This window comes from Schistosoma haematobium, chromosome ZW, assembly GCF_000699445.3.
Source record: "Schistosoma haematobium chromosome ZW, whole genome shotgun sequence".
Classification (NCBI taxonomy): domain Eukaryota; kingdom Metazoa; phylum Platyhelminthes; class Trematoda; order Strigeidida; family Schistosomatidae; genus Schistosoma; species Schistosoma haematobium.
The window spans coordinates 9,476,721-9,499,575 of NC_067195.1; the positions used below are offsets into that span (position 1 = coordinate 9,476,721).

The window sequence follows — 22,855 nt, forward strand, 5'->3', positions numbered from 1 at the left end:
GTTATGTTTATATATTCGTACACAAATTCATAGTCCGGCTACACACACGTATTAAAGACAGACGGAACACTATATATGTATAAACACCGAGTGATAAAAGGAAAGTCAAAATGTAGGTTGCGACAGACATAAAAGTAATAGTGATTTCTAACAACTGCAGTCGAGAACCGAATGCTAACCACAACTGAAATAATGTCCTACAATCCAACTAAGTTCTGAATATACTCTCAGCTCTATTTTGATGCTCTTTCAATACCCCCAGTGATAGTTTATCAAATCTAAAATGGAAAAAGATTACTGAACAAATTACGACCTTTACGAGATATTTACAAATCATCTAATAAAAATATCAGACTAGAATGAAAACTAAAGACGATTTTTATTATTCAGTATTATTTATGATAATTATAAGGAAGCATCAAAAGTAACCGAGTCAGACAAAATATTATGAAATTTAAGAGCATTATCACAAATAACAAAAATTTGAATAAAAGTGAAATTGAGAACTCCATTGCACACTGTCATCTTAAACTACTTACATAATTAGATAGAACCAAAATAAAACAAAATACAAGTCATAGAAGTTTTTTCCAAAAAAAAGAAAGAAACCCAACACAGCCTTTTAAAGATATTTTTTAAACGGAACCCCTATATTAAAGTACTTTATCAATTGTCATGAAAACCAAATATGCTAATGTCAACTTACAAATGCAACTTCAGTTCTCAAAACAACCTAAAATAAGATTGAAGCTGATTGGTGTTACATAGAAGAGGTATGTATGATTCACAGAAATACAAAAAAATAGAGAAAATCAGGCCTTAAACCAAGATTATGCTTCTGTTTCTACTTCTGGCTCCATTTCATAGTGTTTAAGATCAGATAATACATGTGCGAAACTAGACCAATCATCAGTGGCAGGTTGAGAAAGACTTTCGTGAACATTACAAACAGTAACACGACCGGTATCATCTCCAACAGCTACATGTGTGCCTGCAATATTCCAACGGCATTTATTTAAAGCAACACCAACTAGACCAGATGATGACGATGAAGATGTGTCTACATTGCTTGATAATCCTAATTTGCGACGAGCCACAGGAATCTGAAATGAAGTAAATAAGTCAAAGCAATGAAATAAAACAAATACAGGTAAAGCGAAGTATTTGAAAACTCAGTTCTAAATTTCTGTAACTCAATTTACAAACACTTACTAGTGAAAATGTAAGGTCAAGAAAAAATTATTACAGGAAGTCCACAAACACAACTGTTAACAGAAAACCTGTCTACATCCATCTCGCATTCAAAGGTGGGAAGATTTCAGGCAGGATTGACAGAAGGATTAAAGCAGGGTCAAAGAGAAGCTTTCTTGCAGCCTAACTACTCTTGGTGCATAACAAAAAATGTCCCATAAATCAATCAAAAGTGAGCCGATACCCTTCTAAGGTCACCTGTACATATATTTAAGAAATTAAATATACCTGTAGAAGCAAATACATAGAAGGAACTGAAGGATCTTCCGAACATAATCCCCGAAAGTTGTGGCTGAAATGAAGTAAAATATTCACAAGTGCGATTGATGAACATATGTACGGGTTAATAATCCGCAAAACAGTTCTCAATATAAAACTGCTTCACTAATATTCGTTCCGTTATAACAGCTTGCGAAATGTATAGACATTGATCTCCAGAAATAGAAAAATCCAACCTTAACATTTGTACAAAAGCTAATAATATCGTTCGACTGTTCAAACCGAAGTAGATAGAATACGAAATGATTCGAAGCCAAATGCATCAAACAATTGACAGAAGTACATGATTATGTCAAATTCTTCACAAGTAGAATGAAATCTTAGCTTATAATTCAATAGTTAAATCTTTTCAAAACATACTGATTAGTAGAAGGGATGACGGTTCAATCAAACGTTCCGTATAAATGATCACCTAAACCAATCAACTAAAGTTAATACAATACATACAAGCTATTTTCAACAGTGAAATTGAAATTATCACTATTAAAATAACAACAGTAATACACAAGTTTCAAGAAACGAATAATAATAATAATAATAATAATAATAATAATAATAACAATAATAATTACTTCAGCATCTTGATTCATATCCCATATATCTAAATTTCCAGTACCATCAACAGCGGAAAATACAGCCGGATGTATAGGACTCCAGCATACATCATATACATAATCCGAATAATCATCAAATGTATGTATAGGTTTATGTTCACGTGTAGACCATAAACGTACAGTCCAATCTAATGATGCAGTAAGAAACAGCGATGAAAAACTAAAAGCACAAGGACTTGGATGAGTAGAGATGGCTGTAAGAGGTGCACCATGTCCTTTATATGGAACATGACGTGAAGTTTCTTCAGCAACACCCGTACGACTAAAGAGAATTCATAAGTTTTATTAGTTTAATTATATTTTTTTTTAAAAAAAGGAATACAACTCATTAAAGTCAATAATGAATTTAATAAACTAAGCTTCTTACTTAAACTTGTTAATTTACACGTCTAAACTAAACTTCTACGATGCATGTTTACTTTGTAGATACTTTAACAACAGGTAAAATTCAACAATGAAAAACCCTGAAATCCTTAGAATTTATATTCTAAAAGAATTTTAATATGTATCATGGAAACTATGTAAATAAAAGAAGGTAGATACACCTCGATTGTCTATGCTGAGTCTATTTGTCTATCTGCAATATAACAGAGGTCTGTCTGTATACACTACATATCAGATGTTTGAATTGACCATCAAACGAAATAAACAGGCGCTTATACAAATTTAGAAATGTACAGATGAGCTGAATATTGAAAATTAGACAGTAATTAATGTGATTAAGTATATTGATTTAGTTAACCACTATGATAAATTCTATTCACTAAAATGACAATTTAAACAAATAATCCATAAGTTCCGTTCACCAGTTAACAATCATATATAACAAACACTATTGTTAAATGACGTAGTTAATTAGTTATAAATTTATTTAGAAGTAGCAACTGGAAACAACTGAAGAGGATTGTCTAGGACAAAGTTCGACAGAGAATGCTTGTGATCGGCCTATGTTCCCCCACGAGGGGTAACAGGTGTAAGGAAATAAGTATAAATTCATTTGAAAGTACAATTACAATTAAGAACTTATTTTTCAATTAGTGTGATAAGTAGATTGTCTGCATTCTGTGCATAAAGTGTGAAATAATAAACCATAAACAATGAATGAATGAATGAATGAATGAATAAGAAATCAGAATAAAACAGGATTTTTAACATCAAAGAAAACGGTATAACAATAGTGATTATTGAAATGAAATACCTACTGTTCAAGACAAGATAAATAACAAATATATTAATACTATTGCAAATAACTGTAACTAATTTGTTAACACTTTGTAACTACTACTGATGTTATTTATCACTCAGACATCAACTAATAATTTTCAAACATGTTATGCATAAAAGAAACTTTTAACTACCAAACCTTTCTGTTATATTAATTGCATTCATGTATATCAATTTTTATCGAGATCATGAACCGATTAATATTAGATCGTCACTGGAAAAATGAAAGCACCGGACGGCCGTTTCGTCGTAGTATCGGACTACTCAGCAGGGCGCATCCACGACTCCCACGAGGAGCTCGAACCCAGGACCTTCGGTCTCATGTGAGAACGATTAATCTCTAGATCACCGAACTGACATCCTGGGTTCAAATCCTGCGTGCGGGATCATGGATACACGAAACGGCAGTCCAGTACTCTCAGCTTTCCAATGGTGGTCTGACATCGATCGGTTTGTGGTCTCAGTGAAACCTAACAATCTCCACAACCATATACTGACAAATCAATTTTACCGATTGACTTATTTTCCAAGTAAATATTAGTATAACTATATTCTAGTGATACCACTCGGCTGCTCAAACTAAAGTAGATAGACCGGAGTTCAAGCATGCAACTTAAACTGACAGTTAAAAACCTTAAACAATGAGGTACCGCTTTAACATATCAATTAGTCCAACATCGCATCGTACATAAATTAATTAATCCTCCGCGTCATCTAGTCAACCTTATAACCTTCTATAATAGTTAATACACATAGTTCGCTCTATGTTGTTGAACAGAACAAGAACAAAGAGTGGAGCAGAATACCATGAATTCATCTTATTTCTTTCGCTTCTTATCAGATGCAAAATTGGTGGAAATTAATCATCTGAAAGAGTTGAGTTGAAAGTTACTTTGAAGATACGTCAGTGTAATATAGCATCTGTAATGGGTATGATATTAACATTACTTGTAGGTATCATTACCTAGGTTTGACTTGATAATTTCCAAAAAATTGAGCATTGGGTTTATTTTTATTTGAGCACATAAATATTGGTACAACAGGGCACCAAATATATATGCACCACACATTTAATAAGGGTTTGAATGATCCGATTGTTAATGTTCAGGGCTGAATTCTGATCAGTCATTATTGACATACGTGCATCTTGTGTGTACTGTCTCAAAAAATATATTTGCACAAGCTCTCTGGAATAGATGGATTGTGATTACTGGATGGATACAGGAATTCAGTCCTGAATATTTAAAGTACGATAATTCAAACATTCGTAGATAATTATGATGTGCTTGGACAGTGAAACTTATTATTAAATTTAAAAAGATAAATAAATAAATACTAATTTATTATTACCTGCTATGCCGTTGTCCACAATAAGCATTACCATTTTCAGCACCAACAGCGTAATTATTCACATCATTAGCAAAAAATGACATACATGTAGGATAAAGATCGAACAGACCACCAGAAGACATTTCACAAACTTTACTTTTCTCTCGTGGTTGTGCTAACATTTCTAAACTCCATGCACATAATGAGCCATCTGATCCTAGACTAATAATATTGTGGGCATTCTGAGTACCAATTAGTGTAATTGCAAATACTGGATGGGTATGAGCCCATGATGTTAATGGACTACGCTGAACTGGTGTTCGTTTATTGACTCTATAATTCGAGAGAGAGAAAACTCGTTTATACATGTGACGAAGTAACTTATACAACCAAGTACTGGTTCATGCAATCGGCTTCGAGTTACTTTATGTGTGAGGACTAGTGATCTTACCCAGGCGTAATGTAAAAGGATGAGTGTTGTATGCTTCTCCAGAAAACTAATGTAAAATTAGCCTCTTCTGGGGTATATTTATAATTGTGTGAAGTGGATATTCTTGGGAGCATTACTGAAATATCAACAGAGGTAATCGCATTAACCTGAGCATGTTAAGCAAGGATGAGTTTAAGAAAGAGTGAAATGAAGTCTAGGACATTTGTTCGAGACATGTTGTAAGAGTACTAAGAATGATAAATCAAAAGCAACTTTGGGAGTAAAACAAGTACAATGGAATAAAACATAGCCAGTGCAATGAATACCAGACTACTGAACTAAGTGGTGTAAGAATTTAAACTTGATAAATAATTATAAACAACATTGAAAATGGTAGACAGTTACAGATGACATACGACATTTTAGAACAAATCTCATTGATCTAGTCACATTAAATTACTTTTCGTGACCTAATAACTGGAAAGAAAATGTTGGGTTAGTCTTATAAACAACAATCTCACGCTTTACTTACATGTTTTACATTAACATTCTGTATTTTTTCAGTGGTTTGTTAGGTAGTATAGAGGTTTTTTTCTTTTATCAACTCATTACCAGAAACATATTCGTGTACCTGTATTTGAGTTACATTTTAAGTGTGACGGCTAGCACGATACTATAAGTTGAATTGAACTAAAATAGGTAGAACACCATTTAAACTTGAGACTTAATGGTTGAATTTCGGATACATTAACCACTGAACTACCCGTCTGCACATGATTTTTAAGATTTCATTAAGTTAAAGTATCTTTTTAGAAAAAATTAGTTAACCTACCGACTATCCCATAAGACAATCTGTCCAGAATAAGTACCACCAACTACAATGTTTGGATGGAAACGTGATAAACTAGCCGATGTAACTGGGGATTGACAATGAAATATAAATTCCGGTGTTAATTTCTTTGGATATTTCATATTCCACATTAAGCAAACACCTTCAGGTTCATGAACAGCTTCTTCATTCATATGATATGCTGTAAGTAATAATTCTGGAAATATAGTTGACCAATCTAAACCAGTGATTGTACGATGTTTAGACCATCTTTCATCAAAAAATTCATTCGATACAGTTAACAATTCATCAGACCTAAAACAAGAAAAAGCGATAAATAAGTATATAAGAATTAAAATCTGATTTCAATCAATAACAAAACGATACTGAGACACAAACGGATTGAAAAGATTCTACTGTATTTCTGCACTGCTGTACACGTAGGACGTTGATTCCAAAGAAAACCAATAAGTAAAGCCTCGATTGTCGAAGTAGCCACTGGTTAAGCATGGGCAACACATATCCTAAACACCTCAATTGGTGAAGATATTCACTAACTCACTAACTGATTCATAACCTTTGTCAGGCACCATATGCCTAAAACACACAGAACAAGAAACCATAAAAAGCGAATGGACGGAATGTGGCTAGCGACCAAATCCAAGAAGAGCATTTCGTCCTATTTGGGACTTATCAGCACGATGTACATGCATCCTAGAGTTGAGTCCGGGAATTATTACCAATTGAATGTTACAAGTTTCATCAAAAAATGGAGAGAAAACAACAAGAACTAACACCTAACTTCGAGGTTACCGAACTTTAAACAAAAAACAGACATAATTGTATCATGTTGTTAAAAGTTATAATTAGACGATCAGTTATTTCAAGACAATGATAAAGCACTAGTTACTGATCATGTGCGTCTGTGCAGAAATGGATTGTTTGAAAAACTATGTATCAAATGTATACTCTGAAGGTGGTAGGAAGTTGGATAAGTCTGTAAAATGACTTTTCTTGATATAGCCAGGTGTAATAGGAACAGCCGTACAGCGAGTTACTACTGACTGATCTGCAAACTAAGGTCGTTAAATTTATTTTTGTATTGGTTTTCTGAATGTCCTCATGGACGTTTAGGACTGAAATTGATCAGTCTCTTATTGGCATACGTGCATACTACGCGTATTGCCTCGGGTCATAAGCATTATAAGCAGAGAGGGCTAGTGGCTAGCAGTGGAATCCAAAACGCACGTTTCATCCTCTTTGCAACTCGTTTTGGATTGGTACTGTGGTTTTACCTTACGCTAAGGTACGACAGAAGAATTACAACATACATGGGAAACATGCTAAATTAAGGCCTTCTACAATACAACTAACACTCTAAGAAACGCTTTACTTAGAATAAAAGATACGATCTTGTTCACTTCCACGGTCAATTGAATGAAACTCGATACTATACATCAACTTCCTTAATTGTGAAAAAGCGTGTTACAACGTGGATAGGAAAACCTAATGGGACCTTCTTCGACACTATGATGTATCGAAGATGATTGTCAACATTCATACAATGAACTACAATGCAAAGTCGTGCATGGAGGACAGATGCATACTAAGTGTGAAACGGTGTCAGACAAGGCTGTTTACTCCCACCGTTTCCCTTTCATCTGGTGGTTGACTAGATTATGAAGACCTCCACATCTCAGGAGGAGCATGGAATACAATGGACAGATTGGATACAACTAGACGATTTGGACATAACATATGACTTAGTTGTGCTATCCCATACACAGCAATAAATGCAGGCAAAGACAACAGGTGTAGAAGAAGCCTCTGCAGCAGCACGCCTCAACATACACAAGGGAAAAACCAAGATCCTCAACTACAACATGGAGAACACCAACCCAATCACACTTGATGGAGAAACTGTGGGAGAGATGGAGTCTTTCACGTACCTACGTGGCCGGCATCATCGATGAACAAGGAGGATCCGATGAAGACGTAAGGGAAGGGATCGGAAAAGCAAGGACAAGGTTCCTACTGTCGAAGAACATATGGAACTCAAAACAACTGTCAATCAACACCAAAGTTGGAATCTTCAATACGAACATCAAGACAGTCCTATTGTACGGAGCTGAAACTTGGAGAACCATCACACCCACCGTCAGAAAAGCACAAGTATTTCTGCACAGTTGTCTAAGCAAGATACTCCATACCTGTTGACCGGATACTATCAGCAACAATCTACCGTATCAAAGAACGAACCAAAGTCCAGCTGAAGAGGAAACTAGATAAAAGACGATGGAGGTGGATAGGATATACATTTTGGGAATCACCAGACTGCATCACGAGGCAAGCATTAACTTGGAGTCCTGAATGGTAAAAGTAAAGAGGAAGACCAAAGAGCGCATTGCGTCGAGAATTAGAAGCAGGCATCAAGAGAATGGAATAGCAACTTGAAAGGACTTCCGAGGACAGAGTTTGATGGAGAATCCTGGTGGGTGACCTATGCTCTTCCATGAGAGGTAACAGACTTAAGTAAGTAAGGATAACGAACATAAATGATCAAAAATACTCACTCTTCAGTTTCAAGATCTTGACCGGAATAATCCAAAAAGATACCTTCATCTGGATGACAAATCGCTCGTTCAATTATACGTGAAGAACGTTCAAAAAAGCGTAGAAAAGCATCGGATGATAATAATTGAGCTTTTTCCTCCTCTGACATTGGGATAACTAGCAAAGACACGATAAACCAAGGTCAATAAAATTAGTGAAATGAAACTCACATAATTCTGATAAACTACGTCTTCTCATTGCATTATCGAAATTTATCAAAGGGACTAATTGTTTTAAATATATAACATAATGGATAGAACGATAAAAAATATTAGACAAAATGCCAAACACAATTGAAGCTGTATACTAAGTTGTACACAAAGATGACTTAACTTTCACAAAACAACAAACTAAATCAGATAACCGATATATAGGAAACACATCATTGTAGTTTACATAAACATCAATGACTAAATTCACTTTGATTTAGATCAGCTGACAAAAGAGTAATATGATTGACAGCATCCTAAAATTCACAGTAGTAGTAGTAGTAAAGAAGAGCTCAGATAGTTATTTGCAAAGATATTAAAGGATTATGAGATATTTTATCGATCTAATGATAATTTTTGCATCTCTTAAAAATGTTTACTTCGTCTATGATCAATTCACAAACTTGATTCAGTCCTATAGGTGAATAGATAAGAAATTTCATATATATGATTATTAATTTTAGAGAAGTGAGATTTCAACATTTTAAGGTAATAAATCTACTGTACTACTAAATACTAAATTCCCATCTCAGTATATTTACAAACCATACTACTTACAATGAAATCAGTCTATTTTCACTAGGGAGAGCAGAAATAATAAACAAAAAAAATACTAAATAACTATCGAAAGTGAATAACATGTTTTGTAAGTTTGGTATACATCAGTGATTGCATAAGTCAGTCATGTGCAAAATGACTACACGGAAATTCACGTATTGTTATATCGCCTTATCTAATTCAGTTGAAAACCTCAAGTTGAAATAAATCGGACTATAAGGACTCCTACTGTACTACATAAGAAAATTAACTTCATAGAAAAGCTGTAACATAAGTTTATTCGACATAACAGTTCTCATTATATATGTATAAAGTTTGGATCGATCCAAGTATTAATGACAAAAGACATTATGAAACAAAATGATGCACAATTTCATAAACTTCAGGAATTTATCTGGAGGTGATTGATTTCGAACACCTTGATAACAAAAATATTGAATCGCGGATGTTAATGGTTCCATTAGCAAATCAACTACAAATAGTGGGACCATACGAAATAAAGTTGTCCATAGCCACCGTAACCGGTGGTTAGTTAAAATAATTTGGAATGTTGCATAGACATCAACAATTAACTACCGCAGATAGGCTTCCAGATGGGTGTTATTTAACGTGAGAATTAGTAGGGGGGAAACTAGACCATGAACTATTCTAAAAAGAAAATACATTAAGTAGAAACTAATAATATAAATATTATTATTGAATTATATTGAAATATCGACAAAGAATTTCGTTCAGATGAGACGGATCGATTGGATGTTGCTTAGGATTCTACCGATACGATGTTCTATGATATTGGAAATTAATATGAATTTCTTAAAGAGTACGTTACATCTAGTGAGCCAATCCACAATCTGTAACCTGTTTATGTGAATATACACTGAAGACGAATCTGATATCAACGAGGGCATAGAATCAACACTCTATAGTCATTTGATATTAGCACAAAAGGAATTAAATGTGAAAAGCAACGATATATGATACAGTTTGTGGAAATAAGAAACTCAATGAAAACACTGTGAACAGAAAAATGGTGGAAATTACAAAGGCCTTTTTATAATATTGCTTAATTTTAATGTAAATTACGTACTATCATTACGTTGAATATCATTTGAGGTATTCTCGTCAACACCATCAGTACTTGTCCGTATTCCATCAATTTTATCTAATATTCCACGAGATTGTCCAGTTTTAGTGACACCGATATGAGGCATCTTTTCCAGTTCCGCTAACGCAGCATTGGCATCCACTTCATCACGATTACCTTCATCGTATGTTAATACTGTGAAAAAGAAGAAGCAATGTTCCATACAACATACAAAAACTAATGTAATATAATGATGAAATCTTGCACACGTTGAGAACAAACATGCTGTATAATATCATTCACTAGTATATTAAGCGAAATATTTTCAGTATTCATTAGAGGGGTAAGGTATACACTCAAGTGATATATATATAAGTAAAAATGTAAAGCGGCACTAAAATAATAACATTTAGTAAGCTGTCACGATCGTGTTTAGTCAGTATCACTTGACAAGGTTTACCAACCAGAATCTAAACTACAATTCTCTATAAACCAAACTTCTATTGTGATTTGAGCACACACAAGCTATGACTGATAAGAGTTAAGCTTTTCCTATGACCGAGATAATGCGAATCCTAGTTGGTGTCCTCGACGTAGCTTCCTCAGCATTCAGTGTAATAAAAGAGCATAGAGAGCAGATAACTTCTTTACAATTCAAACTCATACAATAATGTACAGTGAATTCCAGACCATACAACAACATTAATGGGGAATTACAATGTGTGCATAACTACCTCTTAAGTGAAAGAGAAACTGATTAACAAGTACGTAATTAATAAATAAGGAAGACGAAATATACAGCAATAGTTTATATACTACACAGAAAAATTTGAGTAAAAAAACGATCCAAAAGTTTAATAATTATACAATAAAAATATAAGCAATAATTTTCTTCAATTTAGTTAGAAAAAGATACAGTTTTCACAAAATTTGTTTCATTTTAAATATGAACATTGATAAGAAAAACAACGATTTAAAAGAATACTTGAACAAATCATTGGACAAGTAAATTAAATAGATCTTGAAAAGAGATAAGAAAATATATTGAACTTACTACATTTTATCACAGAAAGAAAATTATTCTTTTTGAACTTAGTGAAATATGATACAAACAAATTATAGGTCACATTAAGACCAGGATAGGGTTGGATGGAGAATGCTGGTGAGCGGCTTATGTTCCTTCACAAGGAGTAACAGGAGTAAGTAGGTAAGTAACTGATAACTTGAAATATAACTTTGTATGATAAAGTATATCACACAATAAAAAAGACTTGTATTTTACCATTGAACATGATAAAATATGGAACTACACTAACATTAGTGTAATATGAATATTATAGTTAATGAAAATTTTATTAAAACGTTATTTTGTAGATAAAATTTAGTTCAATATCAGTAAGACAACGATTCAATAGCAAACTATAAACACTATTAATAAAGTGAAATAAACATCAGCGAATGATTAGTGAAACTTGAAAGCTTTAGATGAACTAACAGAGGATCACGACTTTATGTTATGCAGCTTGGAATATGATAATAAGCGAAAGCTAGTTAGGTGTAGATTGATAAAAAAAATTGTACACTGATATTGAGTAGTGGCAGATGATAACAGTGGACCGTATTTCAAATATGGTGAAACTTTCATCTAATCTAAAAACCTTTATTGTTCGTAAGTATACAGGTGGCAGTTTTATTTGATGTTGATAGAATAGGGAGACTTTAAAACCTTGGATGCTAAGCATAGATGTTTGGGATGGATTTCTTTGAAGAATAAGGAGTATGGATTACTGATTCAGTGTTGATTTACATTGATATTACATTTAACATTTTGCTTATATCAAGAATCTGATTAACCATGTCTTAGTATTGACCAATATTGTACATATATAATTCACGTCACATGAGACAGGCGAGGTGTCTGTCGGTTTCTAGCAAAAGATGCAGCAGTCTACTTCATAATCTCTAAACAAGATATTTAAAATTAGACTCTGTTATGGCAGAGGGTCGAAATACTCTAATACGGTAATGCATACATAGCCACTGCCAGGGAAGTCCTATTCACTACCTTCTCGCGACGGCGGTATTGCGAATGTCCGGTGTAAAAATCGGGTTGATGGTTACAGAGGATCCGCCTGAAGGAGTTGGAAAACCCTGATTCCAAACCAATCGTGCATATGGACTACAGGAATCTGAGGGAACAAGTGGTGCATGAACCTATTCTCGGTCACCTGCTACCATGGAACCATATCTCTTGGCGCTGCTCCTATGCCTTGTGGATCAGACTTCTACATCAAAGGCTCAGGGGGTGACCCTCTAAGAAAAACCATCCACTTAGGTTTGGGTACCTAGGCAGTATCCAGCCCACTTTGAAGTTGATGGATTTGTATGTAGTATATTTGGTACCACTTCGTACCAATGTTTATAAATTTAAATAAACAAATAAGTAAACAAAATCTTTAAAATATCACACGTGTAACGTCGGTATGCCATTAATAAGCAATAGTAAGAGTAGTATCAATGATAACAAACCTCAGGCATAGACCTGAATCCAGAGGAAGAATATAAAATTTTTAAAATTAAAATTTAAGAGAAGACAAACAGTGAATGTATTTTTCTTCATTACGATCGATCCTGACCACTGTCACTAAAAGTCTCCAACCATTGGTCACGATTATTGCATGGACGCAACCCAGTGGCCAGCATCTAGAGATATGGATCAGTTTAGCAGTCAATAATTTCATGGACATCCTACGTCTTGCTTGATACACTTCTAGCTTTCTTCCAACTTATTCTTATCCCATCCAACATCACGCGTCGAGGTAGGGATGACTTGACATATATAGTATGTGTCCTAAATACCTGAGTCACTGAAGGTTCACAACCACCCTAATGACAAAATTAATATAAGTAGCCAAAGGTCGACTACGTTTTCTATATCTAAGTAAGTACTTAAGTGATATGGCTCAAAATCAGCAGCAGTGACACATTTTATTATTTGATGTATATTAGTTCTCAAATTCAACTGTTCCACATGTAGACTTTACTATCCACATATACTCTCCTTTGTTCAGTATACATACATGTTTTAATTACTTCAATCGACAACTTAAAGCAACAAAGGCCGCCTATAAACATTTCATAGATAATAGAAACAAAATTATTTAACAACACACTGCAATTTGTTTTGTTTTAAGAAGTTCACACAATAAAAGGTATAGGTAGATATGAGATATAATAATGTTTTTTAAAAACACATGCAAGTACACTGAAAGCGAAAATAATACACAATGTATTAGATTTAAGACATGCATAGATATTCTACTGAACTGTGTGTAATTAATTAGAGAAAAATTAAAATAATCTGCATTTAATGAACCATAAATAAAGAACCAAGGCAACATGTCCTTAAAACAGAAAGAGAAAAGAAAAACAACTCCAACTGTGTAATTTACAAGTAATCAAACGTAATATATTTTGTGGCAAGTTATTGAATAAGCTAAGAGAAAAAATCATTTGTACTCGTATGCGTATATACACAGAAATAAACACAGTAATATTCATTGAGTACTACACATCTACAAAACAATATAGCGATTATATATATACACATGAAAACGCTTAAAGAGGCCAGTACAAACGATTTAGAATTTAATGGAGATTGTTCAATACATTGAATAAAATGTAGGACTACGTGGCAAATGGGAAGAAATGTTAATTTTTTTTACACATATATCAATGAATACAGTGTTATGAGTGAAATTTTCGTAAGTATAACGGAATAGATTTCAATCGTAAAATACGAGAGATTTATGACTTTAAATGAGGACGACAAGCAGAGCTTTAAATTAAAGATTCGGTTAATTATTATTAAAATTACATATTTAGTTCTACTGTGGTTTGGGTTACTTATATCCACACAAGTATTATATAACGGTGGTCAGGAATAGAATGAATTTCAGCAGATGGATAAAGAAAGAACGAAACAGAATTCAATTTGTACGAAAATGCAAGAAGAATGAAGTCTGAGTCATTTTGAGACGATTGATGGACATTTTGCAAATTAAGCATTTACTATATGATTGTTAGATTTTATTAACAAGTCCTGTAATTTTGTGTCAAATACATTCGATTGTCCCCACTCGTGTTCTGTTCACTACATTCGGTGTCGCTGCCAACCAGGAGAGGAGAAAGGTGCTGTTCTGCGGACGCCGTTTCGGGCCTGGAGCTGAGGTGCTGGTTCGTACAGTCTGGTGCGGAGAGGTGGAGTCGAGTGGAGCGTTCTGACGGGGCGGCGTTGGCTGTAGATGCTGTCGACGGAGAGGAGCGGTGGGACGTGAGGATGGCTCAGAAGGCCGCTGGAGCGCAGACGTTGAACGTCCCAGGTGTCGGGAGGATGTTGATGCCCCGGCAGGTCAACGGAGCTATGGAGGTCAGCGCGCCGCAGACTCGACATTTTGACGGAGAGTGTGGCACAGACTGCAGAGAAGAAAGTGACACGGCGGGCAGAACCATCGCATGAATGAGTGCTTTAAAGGGGGGGACGAGTGTGGTGTGGGTTACTTATATCCACACAATTATTATATAACGGTGGTCAGGAATAGAATGTATTTCAGTAGAAGGTCGATGAGGAAAGAACGGGAACAAGAACGGAACGCAATTGGTATGAAAACACATTAACAATAAAATCTGAGACAATAGATTGATGTTTGCAACAGGAACAGTCAAGTTTGATGTGATGGATTGACATTTTGCAAATTAACGATTTACTATATGGTTCTCAGATTTTATTGAGATGCTCTGTAATTTTGCGTCAAATACCTTCGATTTTCCCCACTGGTGTTCTTGTTCACTACACATACCTCCTGGATTCCACTGCTAACCACTATCCAACTTGGTTTAGAATGCTTGTGATATAAAGCACTATCCATCTTTGCTTATACCGTTTACATATTTTATTAGTTAAACAGATTATGTATGTTTACTTGCAACAGGTTTTATCTACTGCTACCTTCGTCATTTTCTTTATTAATACGATCTTTAAAATTCAGTCAGTCAGTCAGCTACAACGTAGGATCAGGCACATACGTGCATCGGTCCAGGTTGCCATACTGCATCAGCACAACAAGATGAACACCGGATTCACAGCGATGGTTAGGTCAAAGGCGGTAATATATAAGAGAAAGATTGCATATAGAGATATAGTACAAGAAGAAAGAATTAGTTCGTAGAAAGAAAGATATGAAGTGATTTTAATCTCTTAGTTTGAGGGAAGACAGAGAGTGTATACACCGACGCCATTGTGATCGATTCTGAGCCATGTCACCAAGTCTCCAACCATTGGTTACGAAAGTCACGCGGACCCCAACCAAGTAGTCTGCATCTGCCAACATCGCTCAGACTAGAAGTTAGTGTCTTCAAGCACTGATGCCACGTTTTGGTTTGGCCGTCACTAACTTTCTTCCAACCATCTCCAATACCGGATAGCATTGCACGTCGTGGTAGTCGGTGTTCGCGCATACTTAACACGTGGCCCAACCATCTCAATCGATGAATATTCACAACCTCATCAACTGATTTACCATCATTCACTAATACCCTGCGTTTAACCTCACTATTACTTACTCGGTGATCCCAGCAGATGCCAGCAATATTTCTGAGGCATCTGTGGTCAAATACTAATAGCTTACGAGTGTCTTCTACTCTTAATGACCATGTTTTGCTACCGTAAAGTAAAACAGAACGGACTGCCGCGCAGTATACCCGTCCTTTTATTGATAGACGGATATCTCGCCTTCGCCAAAGGTGACGCAAGTTGGCAAAAGCCAAACGAGCTTTTCGAATCCGTGCTGAGATTTCGTCAGACATCAACCCATTAGGGCTGATCAGACTTCCAAGATAAGTGAAGTTGTCGACGCGTTCGACTACTTCACTCCCTATCCTTAGTTCAGGTGTTGACGCAGACCAGTCCTGAAGCAACAACTTGCATTTCGAGGGAGAGAAGCGCATCCCAAACATTCTGGCATTGTTGCTCAGTGCTACCAGAAGACTCTGCATTTTGTCAGTGTCTTCACCAAACAGGACTATGTCATCTGCGTGTTATAAGTCGATAAGTGGACCTCCTGGAATGAGATCAATACATGAAACTTCAGTCGACGAGAAAGTTATTTCCATCAGCAGATCTATGATGAAGTTAAACAAAAATGGGGAAAGTGGACAGCCTTGACGGACACCACATCTTTAAAATTGAAAGGTGGGGATTTTTTTTGTATGACTTCTCGTTCATTATTGATTCGTTTTGTACTTTCTGCGTGTCGCTACAATTGTTTACATTTTACACACTCATGTTTCGGATCCATGCGCAAAGCTCAAGTAGAAATAACCACGTAAATTGTATAGTTTTAGAAAACCCATAATGAGATTCAACTTTTTTGCATACTGTAGTTGCTCTTCAAGAAAATGAGTACAGAATACATAATAGAAAGGTCTGTAACTCTATGATTGGAACACTTGATGACCACTTAATGTTCTAATACTACAATAGGAAACAAACAAATAATTCGAATTCACCAAAGAGTATCATGTCTCTCAAGATAACAGGTACGCCTTGTAGACAAGTGCCAAAGAACACGAAGTCTAGATCCAGTGATTCCTGTCGGCTACTCCGATTGCCTAGCATCTCAAGGTGGTGCACACATTTTAGTCATTTAAACTAGTGATAACATCGGCACTTAGTCGAGAGAATCTTATCAGCACTAAAAGGTGTAGACAAACATGATATTAGTTGCTACCCAGTGACCGATCAGTTGTCTACAAGTGGTTATTTCATGCAATCTACAGATTATATTTACGACAACATTACGCATTCATTTATTGCTGGACACCTTATAAATCAGAATAAAAGTGGGACATTTTTCAATAGGTAGTAGGCTTGATAGAAGACTGCCGCTCGTTCTGGGTACATGTTTAGACTCTGATCATGCTCTAATACGAGTAGGCATATGCCTGTCATATTAAGATCCACTAGAGTTGAACCCAGTGACGAGAAAACCAGAAGTAGATTCCAGGAACAGCTGAGGTCACACTTAGGTAGTTCTGAAAACGAGGCTGACCCAGATGTTGATTGGAAAGATATACAAGCAGCTATAGAAACAGCAGTGACATTTAACAGTGATTTAAACCAAAAAATCACGAACAACCAGTGGATTTCTGCTAAGTTTATTACACTAACAGATTCTCGTAAACTCATTCCATCACGCTCTGAACACGACAAAGAGCGAGGACAAACCAGATGTAGATTAACCACAAGTCTAAAGAACGACCGTGAGCAGTGGTGGGCAACGAAAGCAAAAGAGGTAGAAAAGGCGGCGGCTGTAGGGAACACAAGACAGTTCTTCATACTAACGAAAGAAACTGGGATTAATAAGTCAAGTGTAAGTGAAGCTATCTCGGGAAAAGACGACACTCTTATCTGCTTCCTATCCAGACGTTTAAAACGATGGGCGGAACACTTTAAGGAGTGGTTCAACTGGCATTCAGACACTCAACAAATACCCTCCATTCCCAAACAGCCGGATGGAACATTAAGGCAGGCCCCCAGACTCCAATTGAAGTTCAGAAAGCCACAGCCTATCCGAAAAGAGGAAGCGCAGTTGGTCCAGATGGATTGGCTCCAAAGATCTTTAAAGATGGTGGCCCAGTTTTAGCGATTTGGTTGACTAATATTCTAACTAAAACCTTGGAACTAGATGTAATCACATCTGACTGGTCGCAATTGCTGATGATCAAGATCAACATGTGATAATCACTGAGGGGTTAGTTTGACTAATACAGCATCTAAAATAATTATCTGAATAATTATCGGACGCCTAGCAAACACTCTTGATCTGCAAACACGAGGAAATCAGTCTGGCTTCGGACCTGGTCGTGGTTGCATCGACCACATATTCATCATTCATCAGGTTCTAGAACACAGGCATACTTATCGGCGTCCGACAACGGTGGTCTTTCTTGACTTAAAAGCAGTATTTGACTCCGTACACCGCGGGATTCTGTGGCAGTGTCTGTCATTGAAAGGAGTACCTCAGAAGTACATAAACCTTGTGAAGGCTCTTTACTCGAACACTACTAGTCGAGTCAGAGCCTATGGAGGACTGTCATCTGCTTTTGCAACCACAAGTGGTGTTCGTCAAGGCTGTCCACTTTCTCCATTTTTGTTTAACTCCATCATAGACCTACTGATGCAAATAACTTTCTCGTCGACTGAAGTTTCATGTATTGATCTCATTCCAGGAGGTCCACTTATCGACTTATAACACGCAGATGACATAGTCCTGTTTGGTGAAGACACTGACAAAATGCAGAGTCTTCTGGTAGCACTGAGCAACAATGCCAGAATGTTTGGGATGCGCTTCTCTCCCTCGAAATGCAAGTTGTTGCTTCAGGACTGGTCTGCGTCAACACCTGAACTAAGGATAGGGAGTGAAGTAGTCGAACGCGTCGACAACTTCACTTATCTTGGAAGTCTGATCAGCCCTAATGGGTTGATGTCTGACGAAATCTCAGCACGGATTCGAAAAGCTCGTTTGGCTTTTGCCAACTTGCGTCACCTTTGGCGAAGGCGAGATATCCGTCTATCAATAAAAGGACGGGTATACTGCGCGGCAGTCCGTTCTGTTTTACTTTACGGTAGCAAAACATGGTCATTAAGAGTAGAAGACACTCGTAAGCTATTAGTATTTGACCACAGATGCCTCAGAAATATTGCTGGCATCTGCTGGGATCACCGAGTAAGTAATAGTGAGGTTAAACGCAGGGTATTAGTGAATGATGGTAAATCAGTTGATGAGGTTGTGAATATTCATCGATTGAGATGGTTGGGCCACGTGTTAAGTATGCGCGAACACCGACTACCACGACGTGCAATGCTATCCGGTATTGGAGATGGTTGGAAGAAAGTTAGTGACGGCCAAACCAAAACGTGGCATCAGTGCTTGAAGACACTAACTTCTAGTCTGAGCGATGTTGGCAGATGCAGACTACTTGGTTGGGGTCCGCGTGACTTTCGTAACCAATGGTTGGAGACTTGGTGACATGCCTCAGAATCGATCACAATGGCGTCGGTGTATACACTCTGTCTTCCCTTAAACTAAGAGATTAAAATCGCTTCATACCTTTCTTTCTACGAACTAATTCTTTCTTCCTGTACTGTATCCTTATTGCAATCTTTTTTTTATATATTACTACCTCTGAATTAACTACTTTTATGAATCCGGTGTCCATCTTGTTATGTTAATGAGGTATGGCAACTTGGACCGATGCATATATTTGCCTGGTCCTACATTGTAGCTGACTGACTGACTGACGCAAAGCTATTGGTAAGTTATTATTCGTCTTTCTACTTAGTTAACTTTATATGCTATAGACTCACATTGGGACCGCAAATAATCCACTACTAAGTGCATCACCTGTGAGGAGTTATGATTTAGGCTGGTAGCTTTTTGAAAACTACCTTCAAAATAAAGAATTTTCACACAGCAATATTAGGGGAAGCCAGTTGTTACAAACGCTTTTATAATTAGATTGGCCAATGATAACTAAACAAGTTTTACACTTGTTTCTTGATATTGGAAACAGTACATCTAAGATTAATACTTTTAAGTAAAAACAAATTCTCAAATGTGATAAAATTGATCCATTTGGGAACAAAATACTCAAATATGATGAAGTACGTAAACGTACACCGAGTATTTGTTTTAGGTCAGTGAACACGATGCGAAGGTTGGGTTTATATGAAGAATGTATAATCTCCGGTTAATGATGATTCAATTCACAATCGGCATGTGCAACAAGATGGAGAGACCCACGCATTCTTACACAAACATGCACATATGCATACATACATAGTTATGACAAGTTAATCGAGCCAAAAAGAAACGATACACGATGTTAGCTATATGCTGATGCAGCATAATTCGCTGAAAAGTTTTACAATTATATGATGAAGAAATATACATCAACAGAATTACAATGATGATTTTAACACTACTATTTGCTCCATACAAATAGTGATCAATCAATACTAGCACATCACTAAAAGATCATGTATATAAAAAAGTACTTGATTGGGCATACAAGACATTTGACGAAGTTGTTTGGGAAGGAATCAAAAACCATAATAAATAAAAATAACTATCATGATTTCATGTGAAAGAAGTCTAGCTTTTTTCAGTTTATGCACAAAAATCGTGTTTATGTTATGAAACAAATGAAAAAAACTTGTTTTTTAGCAAGCATTAAGCGAATAGAAATTGCCGAAACAAAACATAAATGTACGACATTGAAGTGTTTGAAGGAAGGAGTCAAGAATTAACTTACCATAATAATCAGTTGAACGACCTGCTAATCAAATACAGTTTATAGAATATACTACCACAGAATGTCTCAATATCAATCTATCAATTTTTCCACGTATCATAACTTTATTCAATATGTGAAAGGTTTATGAGAATTTATGTCATTTCCAGAGAGTAGTAATCAGGAACAATGTGTTATTGGAGAACCGCTCACATTATTCTGTAAGACTAAACCTGTCACTAACAGTGATCAAATATAGGTACAGTGATATGGGACCCCATCACTTCGAAACTAGTAAACAGTGAGGTCACTGTTTTATTAGATCACCGTTTCTAGTTACTCTACGAAAAATTCATGGATTATCTTATCTGCATCTATAAACATTTGTTTCTATTGTTATCCAAGTATTTGAAAGTCAATAACTTGACATCATTTGATTTTAATCAAGGTTTGAAATTATTCTAACCACACTTATGCTTGACTGCGGGCTATTTCCTTTCTAGTGTAGATTGAACATAGTTTAGAGATACAACAGGACATAGTTATGCGATTTTAATGATGTTTCTTAACTTCGTTGGTAGAGATTATCCGGAATTTATAACATGCAATAGAATTTTATTATTGTAGCGGGTGGTTATATGGAATTTAAACGGATTGATTGGTAATAAAGAGCTGTTTAGTACAGCTATGGGATATAGTTTAGGTAGATATTATGTATGGAACGATCATGGGGTGAATGTGTAAACAGAAAACAACTATAATAGAAAACTGAAACTGAGAAATTGGTTGCTTACTTTCCCGTTCTTGAGGTTCTTCTAGAGTCTGAGTTTCTTTGCTATAAATTATGGTTTCCGGAGGAGGAATCGCAATCTCAAAAACATCGGAAACTTGCAAATTTTTCCGTTTCTTGGAATTACGTTGGCTAACAATAAAAAGTGTGGCAGAAATAAGGAAAAGGCATATGAAATCATCCTAAATTCATGAGTATTGAGTAAGGAAACAATTGTCATCATCTTGCAATCTATGACATCAGAGCAAATTCATTTTGCGATATTTCACTGTAGTTAGCGGAAAAGCGAAGCTGAAAGTTTTCTTGAGTGTGATTTTGTAATAGTTAAACTATTTGTTTATCTTGCCTAAATTAGGGTTTGCCAAAATATCTTTTCATTTATGTGCGTGGCAGATATTCACACTAACGAATTAAAAAGTTATTTGCATCCGAAGTTGACAGCAGAGCTAATAAAAGCATGGAGTAAACAGATGAGAAATGGGACAACGTTTTTGGCATTAGTCAAACAAACAAATTTTCCACACTAAATATTTGTAGAAAAACTATATGCTGGTTTCGCATGCCTGTTTAACAACTTAGTTGCAACGAAAATAACAGTGAAAACAGAACATATCAGTAAACAGTATTGCAAGCCAATTTCAAACTACGTTTTCGAAAGATTAAGAAGCACTGACAACTGGACGCAAATCGTTTTAGCATAACTAACAAAAAGCTTTTAATATGTACATTCGGAAAAAGACGTTTAACAAAGAAGCCTTCAGCTTTCCATAACCTTAATTTATTAACGGCGTATGTGTCCCCTGGTGTTCGGATGGATCATTTTTCCACAACTGATGTAACCATGATAGGTGAAAGAAATAGAAAATATATACTGTAAATAGACCAGATCGCCTTACAATACATACACCGATCGATAAGCAAAAAACTGATAAGAAAAACTCACAGCACGCCATCAATCGTATCAAGAGACGGTGATTCTAGTTCACGTATGTTACTAGCCTGAGGTACTACGGGTTCAGGTAGGCCAAGATCTTTTAATAATTCCTCAGTCGTTTGACGTATGTCTGAGGCTTCAGCATCGTAAATACCAGTTTTCTTTATTTCCTCTCTTTTCTTTTTTTCCTCTCGCATAGCAAGAAGCTTTGCTTTTTTTCGCTCTAACTCCGCTTTCCGGTCTGACATCAGGACAGCGATTCTAAAAACTCAAGTAGCGGTCCTGTCGAATTGTACCCAAAAGGTTGTCGATATAAAGTAACTGCAACAAAAATACAACTATTTAACGAAATTTCTTA

The 22,855-nt window shown here is 35.8% G+C and overlaps 1 protein-coding gene across 3 annotated transcripts; it reads right to left on the reverse strand.

The window, feature by feature from the left end:
* DYNC1I2_1 (Cytoplasmic dynein 1 intermediate chain 2) lies at positions 1-22,793 on the reverse strand. Of its 3 annotated transcripts, XM_051210346.1 has the most exons (9): positions 22,507-22,793; positions 21,568-21,695; positions 20,795-20,818; positions 10,424-10,615; positions 8,530-8,686; positions 5,960-6,271; positions 4,719-5,030; positions 2,103-2,406; positions 1-1,103 (listed from the first exon to the last, which is right to left on the reverse strand). In XM_051210346.1, exons 1-9 carry the CDS (start codon positions 22,743-22,745, stop codon positions 831-833), a joined length of 1,941 nt encoding a protein of 646 aa, XP_051070332.1. In that variant the 5' UTR covers positions 22,746-22,793; the 3' UTR covers positions 1-830. The 3 variants fall into 3 exon arrangements, with proteins under 3 accessions (XP_051070332.1, XP_051070331.1, XP_051070333.1); XM_051210347.1 differs by lacking the exon at positions 20,795-20,818 and having other exon boundaries at positions 377-1,103; XM_051210345.1 differs by lacking the exon at positions 20,795-20,818 and having other exon boundaries at positions 4,719-6,271.
* Between the last annotated feature and the right edge of the window lie 62 nt (positions 22,794-22,855).

Bases quoted from the DNA above. Each gene is read 5' to 3' on its own strand.
- DYNC1I2_1 (XM_051210346.1), bottom strand. From the start codon at position 22,745: ATGTCAGACCGGAAAGCGGAGTTAGAGCGAAAAAAAGCAAAGCTTCTT. The intron at 8,687-10,423 runs GTACGTAATTTA...TGTCTTTGCTAG, and splicing joins TGATATTCAACGTAATGATA to TTATCCCAATGTCAGAGGAG. The intron at 5,031-5,959 runs GTAGGTTAACTA...CTCGAATTATAG, and splicing joins ATTGTCTTATGGGATAGTCG to AGTCAATAAACGAACACCAG.